The following is a 21,023-nucleotide window of genomic DNA, read 5'->3' on the forward strand; positions in this document are numbered from 1 at the left end:
AGGACAGGAAGGACAGACAATCAAGGAGCCCAAATCTATCTGGGAATGTGAACAAGGTGGAGACAACTGAGTGGGCACTGCAAGGTCACAGGCAGAATTTAAGAAACAAAAGCAAAAGAGGAAGAATTACCAGAGATGGAGAGGGTCAAAGGAAAAGGCCTAGAAACAGACAGTATGAAACACGAGGAGTGAGAAAGCCAAACCAAATCAAAGCAAAACACAACACTCTTTTCCCTAAATCCCCCAACAGAAGAAAATAATGGGAAAGAAGTTGAGAATATTACTTATGGACCAATCCTGCCTTCAGAAATTACTGAATTATAACTAGGATCCTAGATGCTTCCCTTAGCACAGACTGTGATTTTTTTTATCAGAGTTTTGTGCCTTCCACTAGCAGCCTTGCAAGTGAACAGCAGGTATCCCTAGTTAGGAAATGGCAAGGTAAATAATCATAGTGTTAGTGATTAACTCTTTCCTTCAACTAGTTATGATATCTCAACCGTGACATTTCAAATCAGGTTGTGTGTGTGTGTGTGAAGAGACAGAGAAAATAAATTTGTCACAGTTCTGAATAAAACTTAGAAAGTTCAATAATGTTTCTCACTCCTCGTGTTTCATACTGTCTGTTTCTAGGCCTTTTCCTTTGACCCTCTCCATCTCTGGTAATTCTTCCTCTTTTGCTTTTGTTTCTTAAATTCTGCCTGTGACCTTGCAGTGCCCACTCAGTTGTCTCCACCTTGTTCACATTCCCAGATAGATTTGGGCTCCTTGATTGTCTGTCCTTCCTGTCCTGCTTTGTCTCTATTTTTTTTTTTTTTTCAGAAAGTTATTTATTCCTGCTTTCTAATGAATAAATGGGCAACACTAGCTACATGCTTTATTTCCAGTCTTTGAGACCTAGGCAAAAGAAAGTATACTGTCTTGGTTACTTTTCTCTCATTACTGGCACAAAATACCTGATGCCCAGAATTAAGGAAGCAAAGGTTTATTTAGGTCACAGTTTGTGGAAAAGTTTCAGTCCATACTCGGCTGGCTCCAAGGGAAAGTGGCACATGGCAGAGAGAAACAGTTCATGGTGGCCAAAAATAGCAAAAGCAGCAAGAGCAAAAAGGGAAGAGTGGCAGCGGGTAAGCCTCTTCCCCTCCCTTATATTGTATGTAAGCTACCCATCCCAGGGCAGGTGTAGCACTCACACCCATAATCCCAGCGTGGGACCATGAATCAATCATAAACTCTAAAAGCCTGCTGCATGACTACATAAGGCTTTGAGGGTACATCTAGACACAAACCATGATAAATACACATCTATTTGCCATTACATTGAAAATCAGGGTCAGGGATATAGCTCAGCACAAGTGCCTGCCTGGCAAGCCCAAGGTCCTGAGTTTGATTCCCCATACCAAAAAAAGTTGAAAACCGGCAAGGCAGCAGGACAGGACAAAGAAGGTCCTTAATTCTTCATTAGTAAAATTCTGCCCTAGTTCTACATTATCACTAATCAAAATGTGATCTTATAGTTCCTGATAAGACAATCATATATTCTTAAATGTAAAGATATACCCTATAATCACACATGTAGCTTGGCAAAAATGTAAACCTGGAAACATTAGAAAATATTTTTAAAGATTAATAAGCTTAAATGCTTATTAATTTATAAGCCTAAACTATATTCCTAAAAGCTGAAATACTTACTAATCTAGATTTCACTACGTTAAATTTACAATAAATTTCCACTTATACTTCTCTCAAAATTAAGATGTCTGAATTGCTTTCACTACATTCTACATCATCCATATTTATACATTTTTCACGTTCTCCTTTATCTTTCACAACAAAGATAAAAGGTTTCAGACAACCCAAATCAGGTTTATTTATACATTCACAAGATTAAAGGGAATAGATATAAGGTTTTGGTCATAGAGAAATAAAAAAAGCCCCCAAACTTAAAATTCTATATAAAAACTTCTAAGAAAATCTTTCTCACGTACCTTTATCCAGTTCCTATTTTGGTTAGCAACATGGTTTTAGTGAACAAAGACATTCAAATTACTGATTTCCTAAAGAAAAATGAACTCCACTGTCACTGAACAGGCACAGAGAAAAGATTTCTTTTTGAAAAGAGATCACTGTATGACACAGGATTTAAAACATAAATATCTAATGCTGTTTCAAATCTTCCCCTGACCTCCTTCACACAGAGTAGACTATAAAAATGAAAGGAAGTGATAGTTTTCTGATGTATTTAATTCTGACAAAGCACAGATAAACATTAATAAACAGTCCACTTTAGTTATTTAGGTATTTCCAATGCAAGGCACAACGAACTACTGCTAGGGACTGGTCTTTGTATATTTTCTGTATTCATCATAATTTTAACACAAATACAGCAAACATTTGTAGACTGACATGAATTATTTTAAATTTAATCATTGTATTTCAGATTATTCTTATACTTCATGGAGGATAAATGATTTTTCCATTATAGTCCTGTCTGTCTTGATCCTGTAGGCTCAAACCAACCTAAGGAAATGTTACTAGCAAAATAATGTTAGAAATACATACCCATCATCCCGTAAGTCAGCTGCAGCCCTGCACTGAAAATTCTTTTTCCCAAGTAAGGTTTTATGTATTTTAATACTTCACCAAGGTATTCTAAGGACTTTGTGACCATGGCAGATTTATCAGAAAGCGTCTGAAGATTTCTGTAAGTTATACCAACAGCCTATAAATAAAGGAAACATTATTGAACTTTCTAAGTTTTATTCAGAACTGTGACAAATTTATTTTCTCTGTCTCTTCACACACACACACACAAACACATACACACACCTTACACTCAGGCCTTCATCCTTAACTTTCCAATAAAGGCTCACTGCAATTAAAATTCAAGTGAAAAGAATTAAGTCTTGCCTTTTTTTTAAATAAAATAAATGTTAAAGGAATAAAAAAAAAATCAATTCACCAACAATTATGTACACAAAGTCTGACTCAGCAAAATAACGCTGAAAAGAAACATGGCACTTTAGTACAAAAAGCTTATAACCCAATCGCACCGAGACTTGAAACAAGTTGGCTCATGATGTTTCTAGCATGGCTCGGACTTCTAAATCTCCAAATTCCTACAAGGAAAGCCTGTACCCAAATCTTACAAGTAAAACCTGTATAAAGTTCAGCTTTATGATACAATAGATTCCCCCTACTCTCATAATCGTTTTTATAAGCCATCAGCTGCTAGCTTAACTTTCTCAATGGGGAAAAAAAAAGGAAGAATGATGTGGCAGAGGGTAGAGATGGCAAAGTGGAGAGGTGTAGACAGAAATCTGAGGGAGGCAGGAAAAGAACAGTAAAGAGGGAAAAAGAGGATGGGAAGTAAATATGAGGATAAACTCAGGAAGGTGAAAATAAGCAAGAATTAAAAAGTCATAAAAGGAACAAAAGAAGACTGTCTAGAACTGGGTTAGAAAGTCTGTAGATAGTGGTAAAGTTTCCAAATCATTTTTGGAAACTCAGGATGAACTTGAATAACTTAAATTGGATGAAGAATGGCACCAGTGTTCTGTACCGGGGTAGTTACACAGCGTCTGCCCACACAGCTCACAGAGGTGAGACCAAAGACGGAGAGCAGCTGGCTGCATGGAGCCTACATAGAGGGCTGTAGGTCCGACCAGAAGACAAAAGATGCCAGACAGTAGGATGTTGTTGAGGGACTGAAATGAGGCTTCAAGTGGTCTAATTAAGGTGAAGGGAGCCTATGTGACCTTGAGAAGAGGTGGTACTTGGGGAAAAAGGGAGTAGAAAGTCCTACTGCAGTTACTCACGAACTGGAGGGGCAGGTGGTGGCAGCCAAAAAACTTTCAAGATACTTTACACAATGCCTCATTCAGGACTTAGTTACAAAAGTGAGAGAAACAGACCAAAGCAATGACAACTGCAAAGTACAGGAGAAGCTCTGAAATGAGGGTCTAAGACAAGTTATCGAGGCTAACTTTAAAACTCGCTATGCTGTTGATAAAGTGCGGAACGAAGAAAAAGGAACCAAAGTGACAGGATATGAACAGAAAAGAAGTAAAAGATCTATCTGATTAATTCTTTCTTCTCTGTTTCGTTCTTTGCCTTTTGTTCTCTAAACTTCTTTTCCCTTGATTAGAAGTCCTCAAACTTTCTGATATCAGCTCCTCTTCACACACTGGAAAGATGAGGATCTTGACAAGTTTTTTATTATTAAGTTTTGCTATATGCCATATGAGAACTTTGTGCAGGTAACTGAAGATAGCTAGATTCTATTTCTGCACACACTTCCCGCTTGAACCTCCTCTCTCTATCTCAGGACTCAACTGAACCCAGGGCCCTGCACATGCTAGTCAAGTACTCTTAACGCTGAGCTATATGTCCAGCTGGAAGAAATTTGACAGATTTCTCATTACTGTGGAAATTTCTCCTTGTTATTACACCATAACTTGACAAGCTGTACTTCTTGGAGGCTAGTCGTAGCTAAGTCATGGAATGTGAGGCACCATGGAATCTGAGGCACCATGGAATCTGAAATTAAAGTAAATGAACATTTTATACTCTGCTACATTCAGAGGACTGGGAGTATCTTATACTTTGAGTCAATTTTTTACTCATGAATGCCTGTTAAAAAGCCTCTATCTGTCATTTGGAAAATTATGATTTACTGAATTACATAGCTTCCCAATGTTGACATTTCATTATCCATATTGGAAAAAAATCGCATGCATTAATACCACTGCCTTTCACATCAGAAAATTCTTTAAGTATCAAGAATCTCTCAAGCTCACAATGAAAAATACAAGTTTTCCAAAATTCTAATTTTCTTGAAAGCTCAAATTATATTATTAGCAACACAAACTGTCAGTTCTCTTTGAAGTGATAGGTTTCTTTCCTTCACTCATTTTGAAGAAATGTCTGCCATATATCCTAGTCTGAGTAACCATATTTTGTCAGTTGTTCTTTCAAGATAAAAGCAGTCACTTTAACTTCCAGTCAAATAATCAGAAAACCACGATGCTTTGGAAAGCAGCAAGGGTGCTTTAAGTGTACTTTGCATTGTCATTCACAGAATACAAATAGATATGTACTCAAGGGTCAAAATCTAGTAAAATTAAACTTTACTACTTCATTAATGATGTCCTTAACTGGTTCTCCCCTCCCTCTGTGATTGCATGAAAGTATAAATTATGAGAGATACAAGTATAACCTCAGGTCACAACGTTGATTTACACCACAATTTCTGTGCTATTTGCAAATGTTGGTATGGTTTTGAGCTGGTAGAACCTCTTGAAAAGGTATCAGTAACACCCAGGAATCTATGAACTATACTTTGGAACATCAGCACCCTAAGCATATCAATTTCTCTCTCTTTAGTTTTAATATTCTCAGACTAAAAGATGTGCTTTATTTCTTTCCTCTTTTGTCAGGCACTGGGGACTGAACCTGACCAGGACCTCTCACTGAGCTACATCCCCAGCCTTTTTTAAAGAAAATTTTTTATTTTCTGACAGGGTCTTATTAAATCACTCCAAATGGCTTCAACTTTGCCATCCTCTTGCCTCATTCTCTGAAGTAGCAGGACTGCAGGTATGGACAAGTGTGCTTGGTTAAAAGCATGTATTCCTTAGTACTTTGACTACTACTATTTATACATCATACCATCATTTCTGTGAAGAAGAGCATTAATATAGCAGGCCCTACACTGATATCCTTAAAAACATCTGTTTGTGTGGTCATGCACTGGCTGGCATTTGGGGGGCTTGCGATTTAAGAGGCTTCATACTATTCCCTAGAAATGGTTCACTGTACCTAAAACACCTGTGAAAACAATACAGCTTATGGTAAATACCTGCTTTCCTTCTGCAATTCTGCAAGGGCGAGGCAAGGTGGGGTGTATGTAATCAGCTTCCACTAAATAAAAACCATGGACCCTGAGTTGCTAATGAGCTTCTCTGATAGACAATCCTTCATCTCTTGTCACAATTCCTTGTTAGAAGAATTAAGTACCTCCTGTGTAACTTCCCTGGGAAAAATCTCTCAGAAGCTATGCTGGGATTCTCTAGATTTCATGCACCTTTTGCCTTTGTTGTTTATGCTTTGCGTCCCTTTTCTGTAACAGGTCACAGCTTTGAGTACAACTGTATGCTAAGTTCCATGAGTCTTCTCAGTGAATTACAGAACCCGGAGATGATCTTAGAGACCCCTGATCTGGCTTCTAACTCAATAAGCTTACAAGGGAATTCCTCTCCTCCTTCAGCTCCACTCTACATCATGTTTTCCTTTCTAATTAAGGCATCAATCACTTTTCTAGTTAAATGCAGTATTTATTTCATATCCATCCACAAATCCTATAATCACTCAATCTTAAATTCTTTCTGAACCTCACTAGTTTCAGACCAATAGGTACCTTGTACCTTTAATTTACACTGCTACTAATTTTAATTGTAAGTCATTTGATCAAGTCATATTTATTTAAAAATCTTCATGGGGTAAATTCTAAACATCTCACAACAAGATGCTTAAAATTCGTTCCCTATGAAGTGATCTATCAACAAATTAGTACTAAGCATGTAATGCTTTGTATTATTATTTCAACATCAGTATATGACTTGTGTTCTCTGACAAGTAAAAGTTCTACAACATATTTGGTTTTAAAAATCTCTTAGAAGTCCTAGATAATACTATCTAGTATTTAAGGGAAACATTGGGGGTAGGGGAGCTGTCATCTGCTTAGTGATAAAAAGAAATCTGGCTGTGTAGTGCAATGGATAGTACATTGGACTTCTGTTTAGTGATAAAGGAAAACAGTTCGGGCTGGATTAAATTAGGGAAGACTGAAAACTACCAATTGAAAGCTTGACTTCTACCTCCTTTTCTGGTTTAGTACAGCTCCTAGCACACCATAGGGTTTTGACTAACTGAGTCTTGAGAGTCAGTGAGTTATTAAAGTGTTGAACAGAAACGTGTACTCTACACCCACAAATTCTATTATTAAATACTGTTAGGATTTATAGGACATCTCTAGTATAGCTGCTTGCACACCATAGTTTTTGCCTAATTGAGGCTTGACAGTCAGTGAACAATTAAAATGTTCAACAGAAATGTGTATTTTATACCTACATATCCTGTTATTAAATGCTGTTAGCGTTAATAGGACATCTCTAATTGTTGTATCATTATACTTTAAACTTAATGGAAACACAAGGAAGAATTAACACTTATGAAAAGGCTTACTATATGTATTTCTTTTCAGTGTACTTACTACAGACCATTTTGGAGAAAAATAAACTAAATCTTACTGTAAATAACTTACAAAAGACACTAATCCAAAAAATATTAAGAACCTCAACTGGGCTTACAAAACAAATGCTATCATACAAAATATGTCCCTTTCAAACTAATAACTAAAAATGAAATTCTGAGTGGAATTATTATGGGGAAAACAAAACAAATGGATTAGATTTTAAAGTCCCACTCATACTACATACACAGTAGTTGGTACCTATAATTACCATGCATAGAACAGAATGGTAATATTCAGCAGAAACTATTATGGACCCTATATGTATACATTTAGTCCCCAAGTACCTGAAGAATATGCTCATCTAAAATTTCAGCAATACAATACTTTTCTAGTTTTAGTTGACCATGGATAAAGTTTTTATGTAGTATCTTTAATTTTATTATTCTACATTAAATATAAACTTTCTGCCATCTTTAAGAGTATTTTGTATTATGTTTTAGATTCACATTTTTCTTCCTCTAGAACTTCACAATAGCAGGTGACCTGTAATATAATGCAATTTAAAACAATGTATTTTCTGGAAAATAACTGGAACTAATCTGGATAATTAATAAATGAAAAATACCTCCAGGAACTGAACAAGTGCTTTTTTAGGATCTTCTGGGGTGGGTAAACATTCGACTTGGGCCTGTGAGAAAATATGCTTTACTTCTGAGAGTTTAAATATTAACCTTGTCAGTTCAGCCAACTGTTCCATGTAGTCTTTTTCTGTTAAAATAAAATATTTGTCTCTTAGATAAACTTATAAAGTTTAAAATTTTACATATAATTGCTAAAATGTGGAAGCAACCCAAAAGTCCGTCCACCAAGAATTGGATAAGAAAATTATGGTACTTTTATATAATGGAATATTACTCAGCTATAAAGAAAGATAAACTCGAAGCCTTTATATTTAAATGGTCACAACTAGAGACCATACTCATAAGTCAAATAAATCAAACATACATGTGCAAGCACCGCATTGTGTCACTAGTGTAAAACTTGAAAGAGTTAAGTTAAACTCGGAGGTATGATAGACACTGTGAAATGATAAGAAACCACCGAAGAGTAAAGGGCTTCTGGGATGTGGGAAAAGAGAAGGGAAAGAAGGAGAAATTTTGTATGTATGTATATACAGGATAGTTAACATGGTTGTTCTTCTGTCTTCTATTTCTATGCTGAAAGAAACTGTCAATGAGTCTTTGGTTGACCAGTATTGCATGTCTATATCTGTTTTCATGAGAAGCCACTTTGAAGATATCAATATGTAATACAACCACCATTGTTAATTCCCTACCACTTTGTTTGTAACTCTGTATTGTCTGTATTGTGCTTGTGATATGTTGTAAAATGTTGTATGTCTGTTAATGTTTCCCTCCTTTTATCTTTAAAATAAAATAAAATAAAATAAAATTTTACATATGCTATATGTACATACATGCAAAGAATGTAGCAATCCTCATACGCTTTCCTTTAAAATTTAAATTGCAGTAAAATTAAAACAGTGAAGGAGATTGCTCTCATGAACATCATAGCTCTAAAAGTTATTCATATAAAGCCAACAGATGTAATAAGCAACAAAGAAAATTTAGAGCATTTGTTCAGGCCAGACTTTGTGAAATTTATAAATGACTATGCACAAGAGCTTTCAGAAAAGGGATATACTACAGAAGACAGAACTGTATGGAGTATTTTTTAAAAAGTATCACTCAATGATAATAGTACAGCATAAGACAGGTAAAATATCTAATAAAAATGAGAAAATTATTCATAATTGGATATTTCTTTTTTAGGGTATTCACATTATGACATCTGGTTATTTAGTTTGTTTTGTTTTTTTTTTTGGCGGGGGTGTTGGTACCAGGAATTGAACTCAGGACCATCTGCTTGCCAAGCAGGTGCTTATACCACTGAGCTATAGTCCCAGCCCGACATCTGGTTATTTAGACTTCCACTTTTTTATAAGATCAGTTTATTTGGGATTAAAGAAAATAATCACTTGTCACCTGAGAAGCAAGTTCTTCTTTTGGCTTCCAAGGAAAGTTCTTTTATCTTTATAAAAGGGAATATTTGTCATATGTAGTAAGAATATCAAGAAAAAGGAGCAGGATACAAAAGGAAACAAATTTCTACTTATATTCATAATTATATTTCTTTAATTTATATAAGAAATAATCTAGAAAGCACAAGGCTTTCAACAGTTACCACCCTCCCATTCTCCAATCAAAAATAAGTATGCACTACTTACTTACCAACTGCTTGTTCAGGATTCATATCAACAAACAAATCATCAGGCCCAGGGAGGTTTTTTATATACATTTGCAAAACACAACGGATCCATGATCTTATAGTTGAGGATTGAAAAGATACATTGCCTGAATGAGAAAGTGCTTCACATAATGTGCTGTGAAAAGAAGTTGGTGAGAATTCAAGCAAAAATTAAAATGGCAACATATTCCTTAAACACAAAGATTAAGTAAAGAAACGAATTTTAACACATCTCACAAACCCTTCCTTGATCTCACCTATTTTTAGAGAAATACACTAATAAAGGCATGCATTGCCAAAAATGAATGTTCTAGAATTATACAGAAAAGAACCTAAAATATTCTTGTTTTCTTTTGCAATAGTCAAATTTTTAACTTTCCTTCTGCCACTGATGGCATATATGTAGGCTTAGGCCACAGCAAATGTTAGAGAAACAACATGATGAAATATGGGAAAAGCTAGGGGCATATAACTCACTAAGTGATATCAAAATGAAGGAAGAGGTAAGTAAAAGAAAACAGTGGCCCTTGGAGTAACTACACAGAGAAGGGGTCCTGACTATTTGGGAAAAAAAAATTAAAGACAAAATATACTTCTCCCTGTATCTCCTGATCAGTTCCATCCTTTTCTGCTTCTCCATTCCACATGCAACAAAGATTACCTCACATAGAATTCCAAAATAATATCGTCCAGAAATCTGAAAAACAGTTTCTATGAAGCCAATGATCTAGCTAAATTTGCTTTCTAAAGAGGGAAAAGACAGAACAGGGATGATTTTAACCTAACAATAGGGCTGGGGATTTAGCTCAGTGGCAAAAGCGCCTGCCTGGCAAGCGCAAGGCCGTGAGTTCGGTTCCTGGTACCGGAGGAAAAAAAAAAAAAAAAAAACCCTAACAATAAAGTGCATGTAAAACTTTTTAAAAAATAGATATAAATCACCCATTTTTATAACAGAACGACTCATCACAGCTGAATCTTGGAAACAGCCTATATGGCCATCAACGGATAAACGGACAAAGACAACGTAGTATGCATACACAATGGGATACTACTCTACTATAAAGGATAAATCTGAGTCATTTGTAGGAAAGTGGATGCATCTGGAGACCATAACGCTAAGTGAAATAAATCAGACACCCAAGGTTAAATATCACTGTTTGCTCTTATACGAGAAACAAAGTATAAACAATTTAAAGAGCAAAATAAAAGACGGATGTGAGAAAACAGGGAGGTAGGCTTTGTAGGAATGAGAAGAGAGGTTCTGGGGATGGGGAGGTGCAAGGAAGGACAGGAGAAAGGGAAGTAAAAAGGACCAAGATGCGGCAAGTATATATAGCAATTCCCCACAATGAAAATACTTATCATGTATCGCAAACATATACTAACTATATGTATGTGTGTGTGAAACATATACTAACTATATGTGTGTATCACACCTTTAAAAATCTTTGAAATATCCAAAACAGAAGTTGTCTTTTATAAAAGTACATAATACAGAAGAACACATATTGGTTATTACCTATATAACTTTCCCCCAAGTTATTTAACACCTTTTTGTTTCAGTTCCTTCAACTGTTATTAACAAACCAATACTATTTTTAAAAAAATTATTTCAAATTTCAACTCATGGTTAATAACTAATATAAATGTTCAGTATTACTGTAGAATTTTCAAGCTAGAAGGGATCTAAAAATAAATTCAACTGAAGTTTAATTCCCTTACTTTACAACTAAAAGTCTAACAAGACAGTATATGCTTAATGACTTTGGTTAATGAACCTCTTAGAAAAAGAACTACCTTACTAACTTCATGTGTCTTCATTTTCACTGACTGGCAGCTTAGGCAAGAACTACACTGGCACTGGGGGTGGTGGCACATGCCTGTAATCCCAGTACTTGGGAGGTTGAGGCAGGAGGATCTTCGCAAGTTTGAGACCAGCGTGGATTACAAAGTGAGCTCAAGGCCAGCCTCAATTGCATGGCAAGACCCTGTCTCTAAAAGATCAGAAAAAAAAAAAAAAAAAAAGGAATTACATTGGCCTCTTGGGTTTGTATATTCATTTCATTTCCCCACATTTTGACATTCTTGTTTAAGTATGCTGATCAATCTAAGATAGGAGACTGGGGTATGGCAAAGCTGGCTGGGTAAGTAGGTGTGACTTGTTAATTATAAAGATTCTGGAAACACGGTGCAGAACAGTTCCCGAAGCCCTGCATGTGGACTTCTCATGAGAACTGGGACCAGTTTTCAATAGGATGACCTAGATGTGATATCAGCCTGAGGCACTGCCTCTCAGGGCCTATATGTAGAAGTTCCCATGGGTTTCCTTGAGATATGGACAGCCCAATAGGAAAGGCGACCCACAAAGTCCTTGATATCATAACTTTCCATGATAGCCCAGGCTGCATTTCCCAGACACAGCACGTACTTTTATTTTTACTGTTACCCTCTTTTTCTCTTTACTCAGCTCAATCTCACTCTGCAGAGCCAATTTCTCCCCTAGTCTTTGCTTTTACTTTCTCAAAAAAAAACTTCCACTTTTTTGGGGGAGTGAGGGGCCTCATTTCATCCAACTCTTTAAGATGAGAAGAACCTGGAATCTAACTCAAGAGGAAGAGGCGAGCAGCTCAAAACCTGGTAACATTTAGCTGAGCCATTATTAAGAATCAGGTTATCCGGGGGCTGGGGATTTAGCTCAGTGGCAAAGCGCCTGCCTGGCAAGCGCAAGGTCGTGAGTTCGGTTCCTGGTACCGGAGAAAAAACAAAAAAAAACAAAAACAAAAAAAAAAAAGAATCAGGTTATCCGATAAGAACTCTACAATTTCTACTCTAACTTTAACTACAGTTGTACCTTGGCTACTGGCCATTGGTTCTGGGGTACACAACAAGTACCAATGATGATGAATACCAGATTGCTTTGGCTGGTGTTATGGTTTGTATCTAGATGTCCCCTGAAAGCCTCATGTGGTCATAGGTGGGCCTTTTTCTGAGGGGCCTAGAGTGTGGATCTAGAGTGTGTTGTTGGGATTAAGGGTGTGTAATTACTAAATTAATCCACTGATTGGTTGGGCATAGTTCCGGGTAGGATTAAGGATTAAGGGTGCCCTACTCTGGGTGTGAGTATTATCTACCTGGGGTAAAATATAAGGGACAAGGAGAGGGCTAGTGCGTTTGCTTGTTGCTTAATGGTTGCTACTTTACTGCTAGCTATCTTCTGCTTGCCCTGCTTGGCCATGGACTATTTTTCCTTTGCAATGTCCCTCTGCCATGCCACCCTACCTTGGCGACAGCTGACTATGGACTGAAACCTCTACAAACTGTGAGTCAAATAAACCTTTCATCTTTAACTGTGGGTGTCAAGTATTTGGTCTTAGCAATGAGAAAAGCAACTGAAATAGCTGGGGAAGGTAGTGAAACACAATGCAATCAACATGGCTAAGTTCTACTTGTGCATGGAATACCAAACGAACACGAGTACCAAGACAAAATTTTCACGTCAAAATGTGTTGAACATCAAATTTGGGTAGTTTCAAAGCAGTAGAATAGCAAGGTATGATATTATATCATGCCTTTCACAATGGCAAATATAAGATCACCTTATGATAATAGTAACAGAAGTCTGTAAAAATTTTGAAAAGGCTTACCCAGCATCACTAACCCCCCCCAAAAGAAAGAAAGAAAGCTACTAAACATAGCTTTCCTGTGATTACTATAGTCAAAAGATAATCTGAAAGCAAAAAACTGCCAAAGCCAGAGTATATATGATAATGATCAGTTCTCATTTATAAACATTCTTAACCTTCCCAGGGTAGTGATCTATTAGGATTTTCATCTATTGTGCAAGTCTGAAATAAAGGCACACACCTATTTTGTAGTAAATGACTTAAATATCTTGCCACAAGCTGGGGCCAGATGATATCATCCCAACCAAAAATCTGAATTATTGATATAACTGGCTGAGGCTGAAGGTCTGATGGGGCTGTGCTCGGCATGTCCGCTGCTAGCAAAGTAAAATCTAGATTTAAAATGAGAGAAAACGGAGGTGAGAAAAAATTTCAAAATTCTCTTCCCCAAATCATATTAATAGTGATAAAAAATACCAAATAACAAAATGTTATGTTTAGAAATCAAACAAAAAGTTAAAACTGAATTAAATTCATGTTGTCATAAGAAATTTCTGTTATCAACATCCTACTTTCTAAGAAATGGTACAGAAGCACCTACCTCAGTATTGTCAGTATGTGTCTATAATGGCTCCTTCAAATCAAGCCTGAGGTTTCTGCTAATGCGCTATCATAATTCAAAGATCATTTAAAAATATTTCCAGCATCTACACTTCTCCAAGTAAGCTAATTTAGTGGCTACTCACCATAGTTAAGAAATGTACCCCCACCTTGGGCACTGGACATTCTCTTCTATTAAATAATGACTCCTTACAATCAATGATATCCTACTTCCTTCAGAACCCACAGTTTAGAAGCTAGAATTCTTTAACGGTGCTAACCAAATAGATTTTATTTTATTATCTTTCAGGAACTCAACAACTCAATATGTACTATATTAATTTAGGCTTCTCAATCAATCTTTTACAACTTAGTACTGCCTCCTATGCAGCTACCTCAAATGTTGAGTTTATTCTCCCCCCCTCTCATACCACTTGACGTACAGATTGCTACTCCTAGATCATTCTTCCTTCTCCGAGAACTCCTAGCCTTGAATCTCATATGTATCATTAGATTATACTGCCAATGAACTCTTCTTGCTGCACTCACCTAGTTTCCCACTTCACCTTTTACCTCATTCCTTGTACATTGAGCTGTTATTCTCTTCAAAAGCAACCCTGTCATAATCCTTTGTGATTTTTCTTCTAGTAGTTTGGCCTCTAGGTTTCTTAGAACTCTTCTTCTTCAATGACTCTATCCTTCCATTCTGCTTTAGCCACTCACTAACATGATGGTGCTACCCAGTAACCCTGGCCAGTCCCTCTACAGTTGGACTTTTATGTACCCCACTGTTTGATAACAAGTTTGCTTTGCCCCCTACTCCAACAAGTCTTTGATTCTATCAGGACCTACAACCTATAGAGCCTACACATTTTTCCTAATCCCTCCTGGCCTTCACGCCTTCCTGTGCCTCTTTAGGCATGGTCCATTACTATGCTTATTGTATAAACCACCAATTTCCTGGCTCCTTTTTTGATTCACTATTTCACTTATTTAATTCTAATTCTTAGCCTTTTACACACATGTACCTGCACCAAATAAGGGAGAACAAAAGTGTGATTAGTTTTAAATTTATGACTATAAACTTCCAGTAGGCCATTACAACTGGCCACTGTTCATACTATATTCTCCTAGTCCATTCTCCAAGGGGACTACTGCTCACATTCTTTCTTTACCAACCACTGGCACATCCTCCCGTTTCCTCATCTTCAGTTAATGGCTTAGATAGTGCTTTATAGTCCCCCAATCCCAACTACACCTTCCTCCCTACTACTTTATGAGGAAATGAGACAAACAAAACTATCCCAAGCTCCAACCACATTTACCCAGCTGCCTATGGCCCATTCACTCAGCCGTCTCTTCTGCCACCAGAAAAGATTGGAGACCAAGTCCTCTATGGGATCCCATTTTCTCATGGGACTAAAACACTAAAGTGACTTCCTTGCACCATCAAATTTTCCTTCACCATGGAACATTTTCATTAATCATTATAAATATGCTGAAATTTCTTCCATGTTATTTTAAATAAACACAAACCCTTCTCTTTGACTCTACTTCCTTCTCTAGCTCATACCCCTATTTTTCTTAAGCAGTAACATTAAAAAAGATTTACTAACATTTGTTGTCTACAATTCCTTACACATATTTTCTTGGATCATCTTCCGTCACTCCATTAATTCTCTACTACTCCAACCTGCTCTTCAAGGTCACCACTGACATTCTTCTTAAATCCAACAAGTAGTTCTCAGGCCTCATCTCACCAGACACATCAGCAGCATCTGTGTCGCTGAGCATCTCCCCTTCCTGATTTCCAGGGCACCACACTTCCTGGTTTTTTTCTTACCAACACTCTTTTCTTGTCTCTCCTTATCTTATAAATGCTAACATAGAAATAAGGGGCAGCACAGTCCTCCAGCCTCTCTTTTCACCCATATATACTGATGATGATTCCATCCAGATTCATGCCTCTGAAGGCTCCATACACATGGATAGTTTCTCAGCAGACATCTCCGGCTCAGACCTCTTCTCTGAGCCCTAGACTTAGTATTCAGCTTCCTGTTTAACACAGCTATTGAGATTATAAGTGACATTTAAAAAGAATCCAAAATACAAAATATTAGCTTCCTCTGATAAAATGTGCTCTTGCACATTCCGTTACAGTCTTCCCTGTCTCACCAAATGGCTAGTGACCCTTAACTCCTTTCATTAACTACTTTATCCTTACCTTATCTACTTGGCAAATACTATCAGCTCTACCTTCAAAAGAGTTCTCTCTACTTTCAGATGGGAAATCTTGACTCCTTCTCATCAGCTCTACTGCAGCCACAGTAGGCCAAGATGCTCAGGTCTTGGTTGCTGCACGATTTCCCTTCCTGGCCTCCCTACTTCTCCCTTGCCTCTCTTCTCCATCGTAACTTACCAGCCAGAAGGGCTACACCATTCCTCTGCTGAAAGCTTAGCAACAGTTTCTACTTGCAATGCAAAAGCGAAAGTTTTATGTGCACTTACAAGGTAGGACGCAGACCGGCTCTCTGAAACTTCTTAATCACATCTCTGACTTCTCTTGCCCTTTTTTATTCCTTACGAGCCGTTACTGCTTCCTTATAGTTTTTCAAACACACCAGGCATACTCTTGCCTCTGGTCTTCTGCTAGCATGACCTCTTACCTCTTTTAAGTTTTTGTTCAAATATTATTTACTTGGGCCTTCCTGACCACTGTATTTAAAATTACAACCTGCCTCTGGCCTCACCATCCGATCTTCTTCTGTACTTCTGTTTCTTTCCATAGCGTTATCACTGTCTAAAATATTACACATTTTTAAATTTATTTATTTATTTATGTATTTATTTTTGTTTTTTTGAGACAGGATCTCAGTATGCAATTCAGGGTGGCCTTGAGCTCACATTGTAGCCCAGGCTGGTCTCAAACTTGCCATGATCCTCCTGCCTCAGCCTCCCGAGTGCTGGGATTACAGGCATGCACTATCGTGCCTGGCTTAAAATATTACACATTTAAACCTATTCATTTTTGGTCCCCTCCTCCAATAGACTATAATCTTTGTAACAATAGATAGTCTTTTTCTGCTCATTTCATGAGTATATCCCTGAGCCCTATAAAAGTAGGTACTTGATGCCTTTGTTTTAAATGAAGGAAAATCATCTCTCCTAAACTATCAACTCTTTATTTCGAATCATCTCAAAATCCATGCACTTTGTTTTGTAAACCGATGCAATATTTTTGCTGTTGACTGATCGGCAGATAGGATGATGAATATAAGAGAGATAAGTCATACTGGCTATTAATGATTGTTTTGCTTCAACTGACTGAATATCAATACTTCCTTTCACAGATATTACAGTAGCTAGAAACCACTGCCCTGTCACAATACTTCAATCTGTCACCGTAAAGTCTTAGAAATATGAAGCGCCACCAGAATTCCAGATTTGCCTGCATTTATGTTCTTCCGTCTTTTACAGTCTATGGTTGCTCGACGCAGCTTTCCTCATTCAGACCAAGGTAAGGTGAATATCTGCTTAGATCTTAGGTTTTCAAAACACACACAATATCATAAGTTTTTCCTGCTACACATGCCATAACCACACTGACCTCTATGTACTCTACTACTTTGTAACATATTTCGGGCAAAATATTCCTTTGAGGAAGATAACCTATTCTTAGAAAACTGCATATAAACACATACATTCAAAAGCTTGCCTATAATTTCATAGGTATTAGAGTTTCCTAAATCTTAAGTACATGACCCTAGGGCAATAATCAAAGTAAGCAGAAATTATACCTAAAACAGAATCTGGTAGAAATAAGAACAACAGCATTCTATATATTCAATGCCATTCTAATCTCACTCAGCCTCCTGATGCTGAAGTTATTTTATACCTAGATATGTTTGTAAAACCTGAAAACTACTTTGAAGATAACAATATGCAATATAACAACCATTTTCATTTCCCATCATCTTGTTCTGAAATGCTGTATCATTTTTATTCCTTTTTAAAATTTTTATTCTCTTTAAAATAAAAAAAATTACTTGAACTACACATAATCGAATGCTACAATTAGTTTCCAAATAATATGTAATTTATTTTACCTTTCTGGTTGTCACAATGTTTATTACAGTTATAAAGCAAATGGAGGAAAATACTGAGAAATAGCGTGCGGAAAGAGGAAGGAATTAGCAAATTAACAGTTAATGCTGACCTGCAGCTGCATCTGCAAGCTGTGAGAGAGGCACAATCTCCGCCATTCTCTGACTCTTCAGAAATGAAAAGAAATGCTTCCATAGTGTGCTGGCAATTGCAGCAAGGTGGCGCTCTTTAGCCAATAATGAAGACTGCACAACAAGGTCTACATTCTCCTTTTGAAGCTCCTGACACAATTGTTGATGAAAGCTCCTATAAAGAAATGAAAATACAGCTAACACCCAAAGCTTAGAGAAATTTTTTTAAAATACATTTTTGGCTTTTTCATTTATATCATATGAAAACTGAAAGACCGTTTTATATAATTAAAACCTTTATGTCAAGACATAATGCATTTCTGGTTATTTGATGGATGAATGATGGCATATTAAGCACCATAAAGTTAATGTTAATTACTAATGTCAACCATTAATTATATGCTTTTTAATATGTCAGATCCAAATGAGAAACAGGCAGCTTCAGAATGAAGGTCTGCATTTTGCAATTCATGTATGACAAGTGATTTTACTTACAATCTAGACATGAAAACAAATTTTTGAACCATTTTCTCCTGAGGGCTTTAGGACACAGATGTATTAGGAGGAAATTAAGTATATCTGCTTTATATGTGGAACTTTAAATTAACAAAATTCCTTGTTTAAGAAAGATAGAGCCCTGTGTTTGTATTAAAAACTGTGCTATATTACAGTTTTAGTACCTTGGAACAAAAAGATTCATAATCATTTTCACACAGTAGACAAAAAACAACAATAAAAAGTTACTCTTCATCAAATAATAAAACACAATTCAATACTGCCTTAAATTTCAAATCATCATCTAATCTCTATTCTTAAATCAGGTGAGAATTTAGACATCTTTACACTTTAATAGAAGCAGAGAGGAAATTGAGATTACTAAAGTAGAAGGGGAAAAATACTAAGACTTCCTTATTGATCTGGAGGAGAAGGCATTTACATAATGCACCTAGCAGTTAATAACTTGTATTAAATGTACAACAATGCTATTATTCCTGTCTCTGCTTATATCAGTACCAGATCAACTGAGAGAGGACATAACTGCATGGGGGCCATCTTTCCATTTGCTTTCTTTTATTATACAGAAAGCAGTGAGCGATAACCAGTGGAAGTAAAGTAGAAGACTTCCTTAGACAGAAATACCATTCCACTAGGAAAACAACTCAATACTTTAAAAAAAGAAACATTATATTAATTCCAATACACTATTCTTGATGTTTCAGAATAACTTATCTTGATTAGGGATGGTGGTATATGCCTATAATCCCAACACTTTGGAGGCTAAGGCAGGAGGATCACTGTGAGTTCAAGGCCAGCATGGGCTACATAGTGAGTTGAAGGCTAGCATGAAATACACAGTGAGATCCTATCAATCAATCAATCCATCAACCAATCAATAAATAAAATAAAATTTATTTAGGAGAGAAAGACAGTATAGAACTAGTATATGTACCTAAAATAATTCCAAAAAATGATCAAACTGGTTGTAATACCACATTTTAGAAAATGTCATGTACTACATAGAAGGGAGGAAACTTCTAAGTATAAATTATATACCATTACGATCTTGTGCCCCTTTATATTGGAATTAAGCATAATTGTGGGACACTGCTTAATCTTACTTGAAGTATTGAAAAAATATACAAATACTTGGAGAAACAGTAGATAGTAAGCAATTCTACTAAGGTCGAACCAAGTATGTGTACGTTCTCTCTGTGTAAAAACCTTCCTGAAATGCTTCCAACTTGAACTACTGGCTAGAGATCATTTGGGGCCCTTTAGCTTGGAATAAAATAATAAACTGCAAAAACTCATTTGGAAATTCATTCAATTGCCTACATCAACACAGGTATGGTATATTCCTTTACACTGAGGTCCAAGTACAATACCAACATTTTTATTACCCTTGAGAGATTTTTTCAAAATGAACTGGTTTCAAAGAATAATAAATAACATTGTACTGGATTTCTAAATAATCCATTTTATTCACAAATTAAAACTTATTTCCTAGAAAGGAGTACCATTTATGATCATCCTTTAGATCACAGAAATTCTTTTAACTAAAAACCAGACCCCTAGCTTTCAGTAGTAACAAAAATCTACTCATAATGGATTAAAAGCTTACATGTAAGATCTGAAATTACTAAAGGAAACAGAAGAAATACTTCAGGACATTGAACTGAACAAGGAATTTTGTGTAAGATCCCTAGAACATAGGAAACAGCGAACGTAGGAAAATGGGATTATATCAAACTAAAAAGCTTCTGCACAACAAAGGAAACAAACCTCAGAGTGAAGAGATAACCATTAGAATGGGAGAAAGTACAGATTTTGTAAACTAGACATCAAAATAGGGGTTAATGTCCAAAATATATACAGAACTCCAGAAACTAAATAGTAAAACAAATAAAAGCAAACCAATTAAAAAATGGCAACTGACCCCAATTGACATTTTGGCGGGGGGGGGGGTGTACTGGGAATTGAACTCAGGACCTTGTGATTGCTAGGCAGGCACTTATACCCCTGAACTATATCCCCAGCCCTCCCAACTGACATTTGTCTAAAGAAAAAGCACAAATGACCACCAGTATACAAAAATATGCTCACTATCAACATTAGGAAATACAAATCAAAGGCACAAGGAGAGATCCTAGTGAGAATGGCTATTTAAAAAGTACACTAGAGATAACAAGTGTTAGAGAGGATGTGGAGAAAAGAGAACCCTTGCACACTGTTTTTGGGAATGTGAATTAGTACAGCTATTATGAGAAAGAGTACAGAGTGTCCTCAAATAATGATAAGCAGAACTACTACATGATTCACCAAATATCTCTCTCTGCATCAAATCTCCAAAGGAAATGAAATGAATACATCAGAGACAACTACATTTTCATGTTCACTGCACTACTATACACAACAACCAAGAAATACAAACAACCTAAGTACAGATCAACTGATGAATGGATAAAGAAAAGGTAGTGCATATACTACCTTTCACTACAGTGA

At 36.4% G+C, this 21,023-nt stretch overlaps 1 protein-coding gene across 1 annotated transcript in view; it reads right to left on the minus strand.

The window, feature by feature from the left end:
• The window catches only part of Mms22l (MMS22-like, DNA repair protein), a 120,739-nt gene that overhangs the window by 20,693 nt on the left and 79,023 nt on the right, over positions 1-21,023 (minus strand). Inside the window, exons 15-19 of the mRNA XM_005377795.2 lie at positions 18,002-18,195; positions 13,427-13,577; positions 9,547-9,698; positions 7,881-8,023; positions 2,563-2,722 (exon numbers count right to left, since the gene is read on the minus strand). Of these exons, the coding sequence (XP_005377852.1) occupies positions 2,563-2,722; positions 7,881-8,023; positions 9,547-9,698; positions 13,427-13,577; positions 18,002-18,195 (800 nt within the window). The remainder of the gene's footprint in view (positions 1-2,562; positions 2,723-7,880; positions 8,024-9,546; positions 9,699-13,426; positions 13,578-18,001; positions 18,196-21,023) is intronic.

Source organism: Chinchilla lanigera, unplaced genomic scaffold (assembly GCF_000276665.1).
Source record: "Chinchilla lanigera isolate Chin_1 unplaced genomic scaffold, ChiLan1.0 scaffold00010, whole genome shotgun sequence".
NCBI classification, from domain to species: domain Eukaryota; kingdom Metazoa; phylum Chordata; class Mammalia; order Rodentia; family Chinchillidae; genus Chinchilla; species Chinchilla lanigera.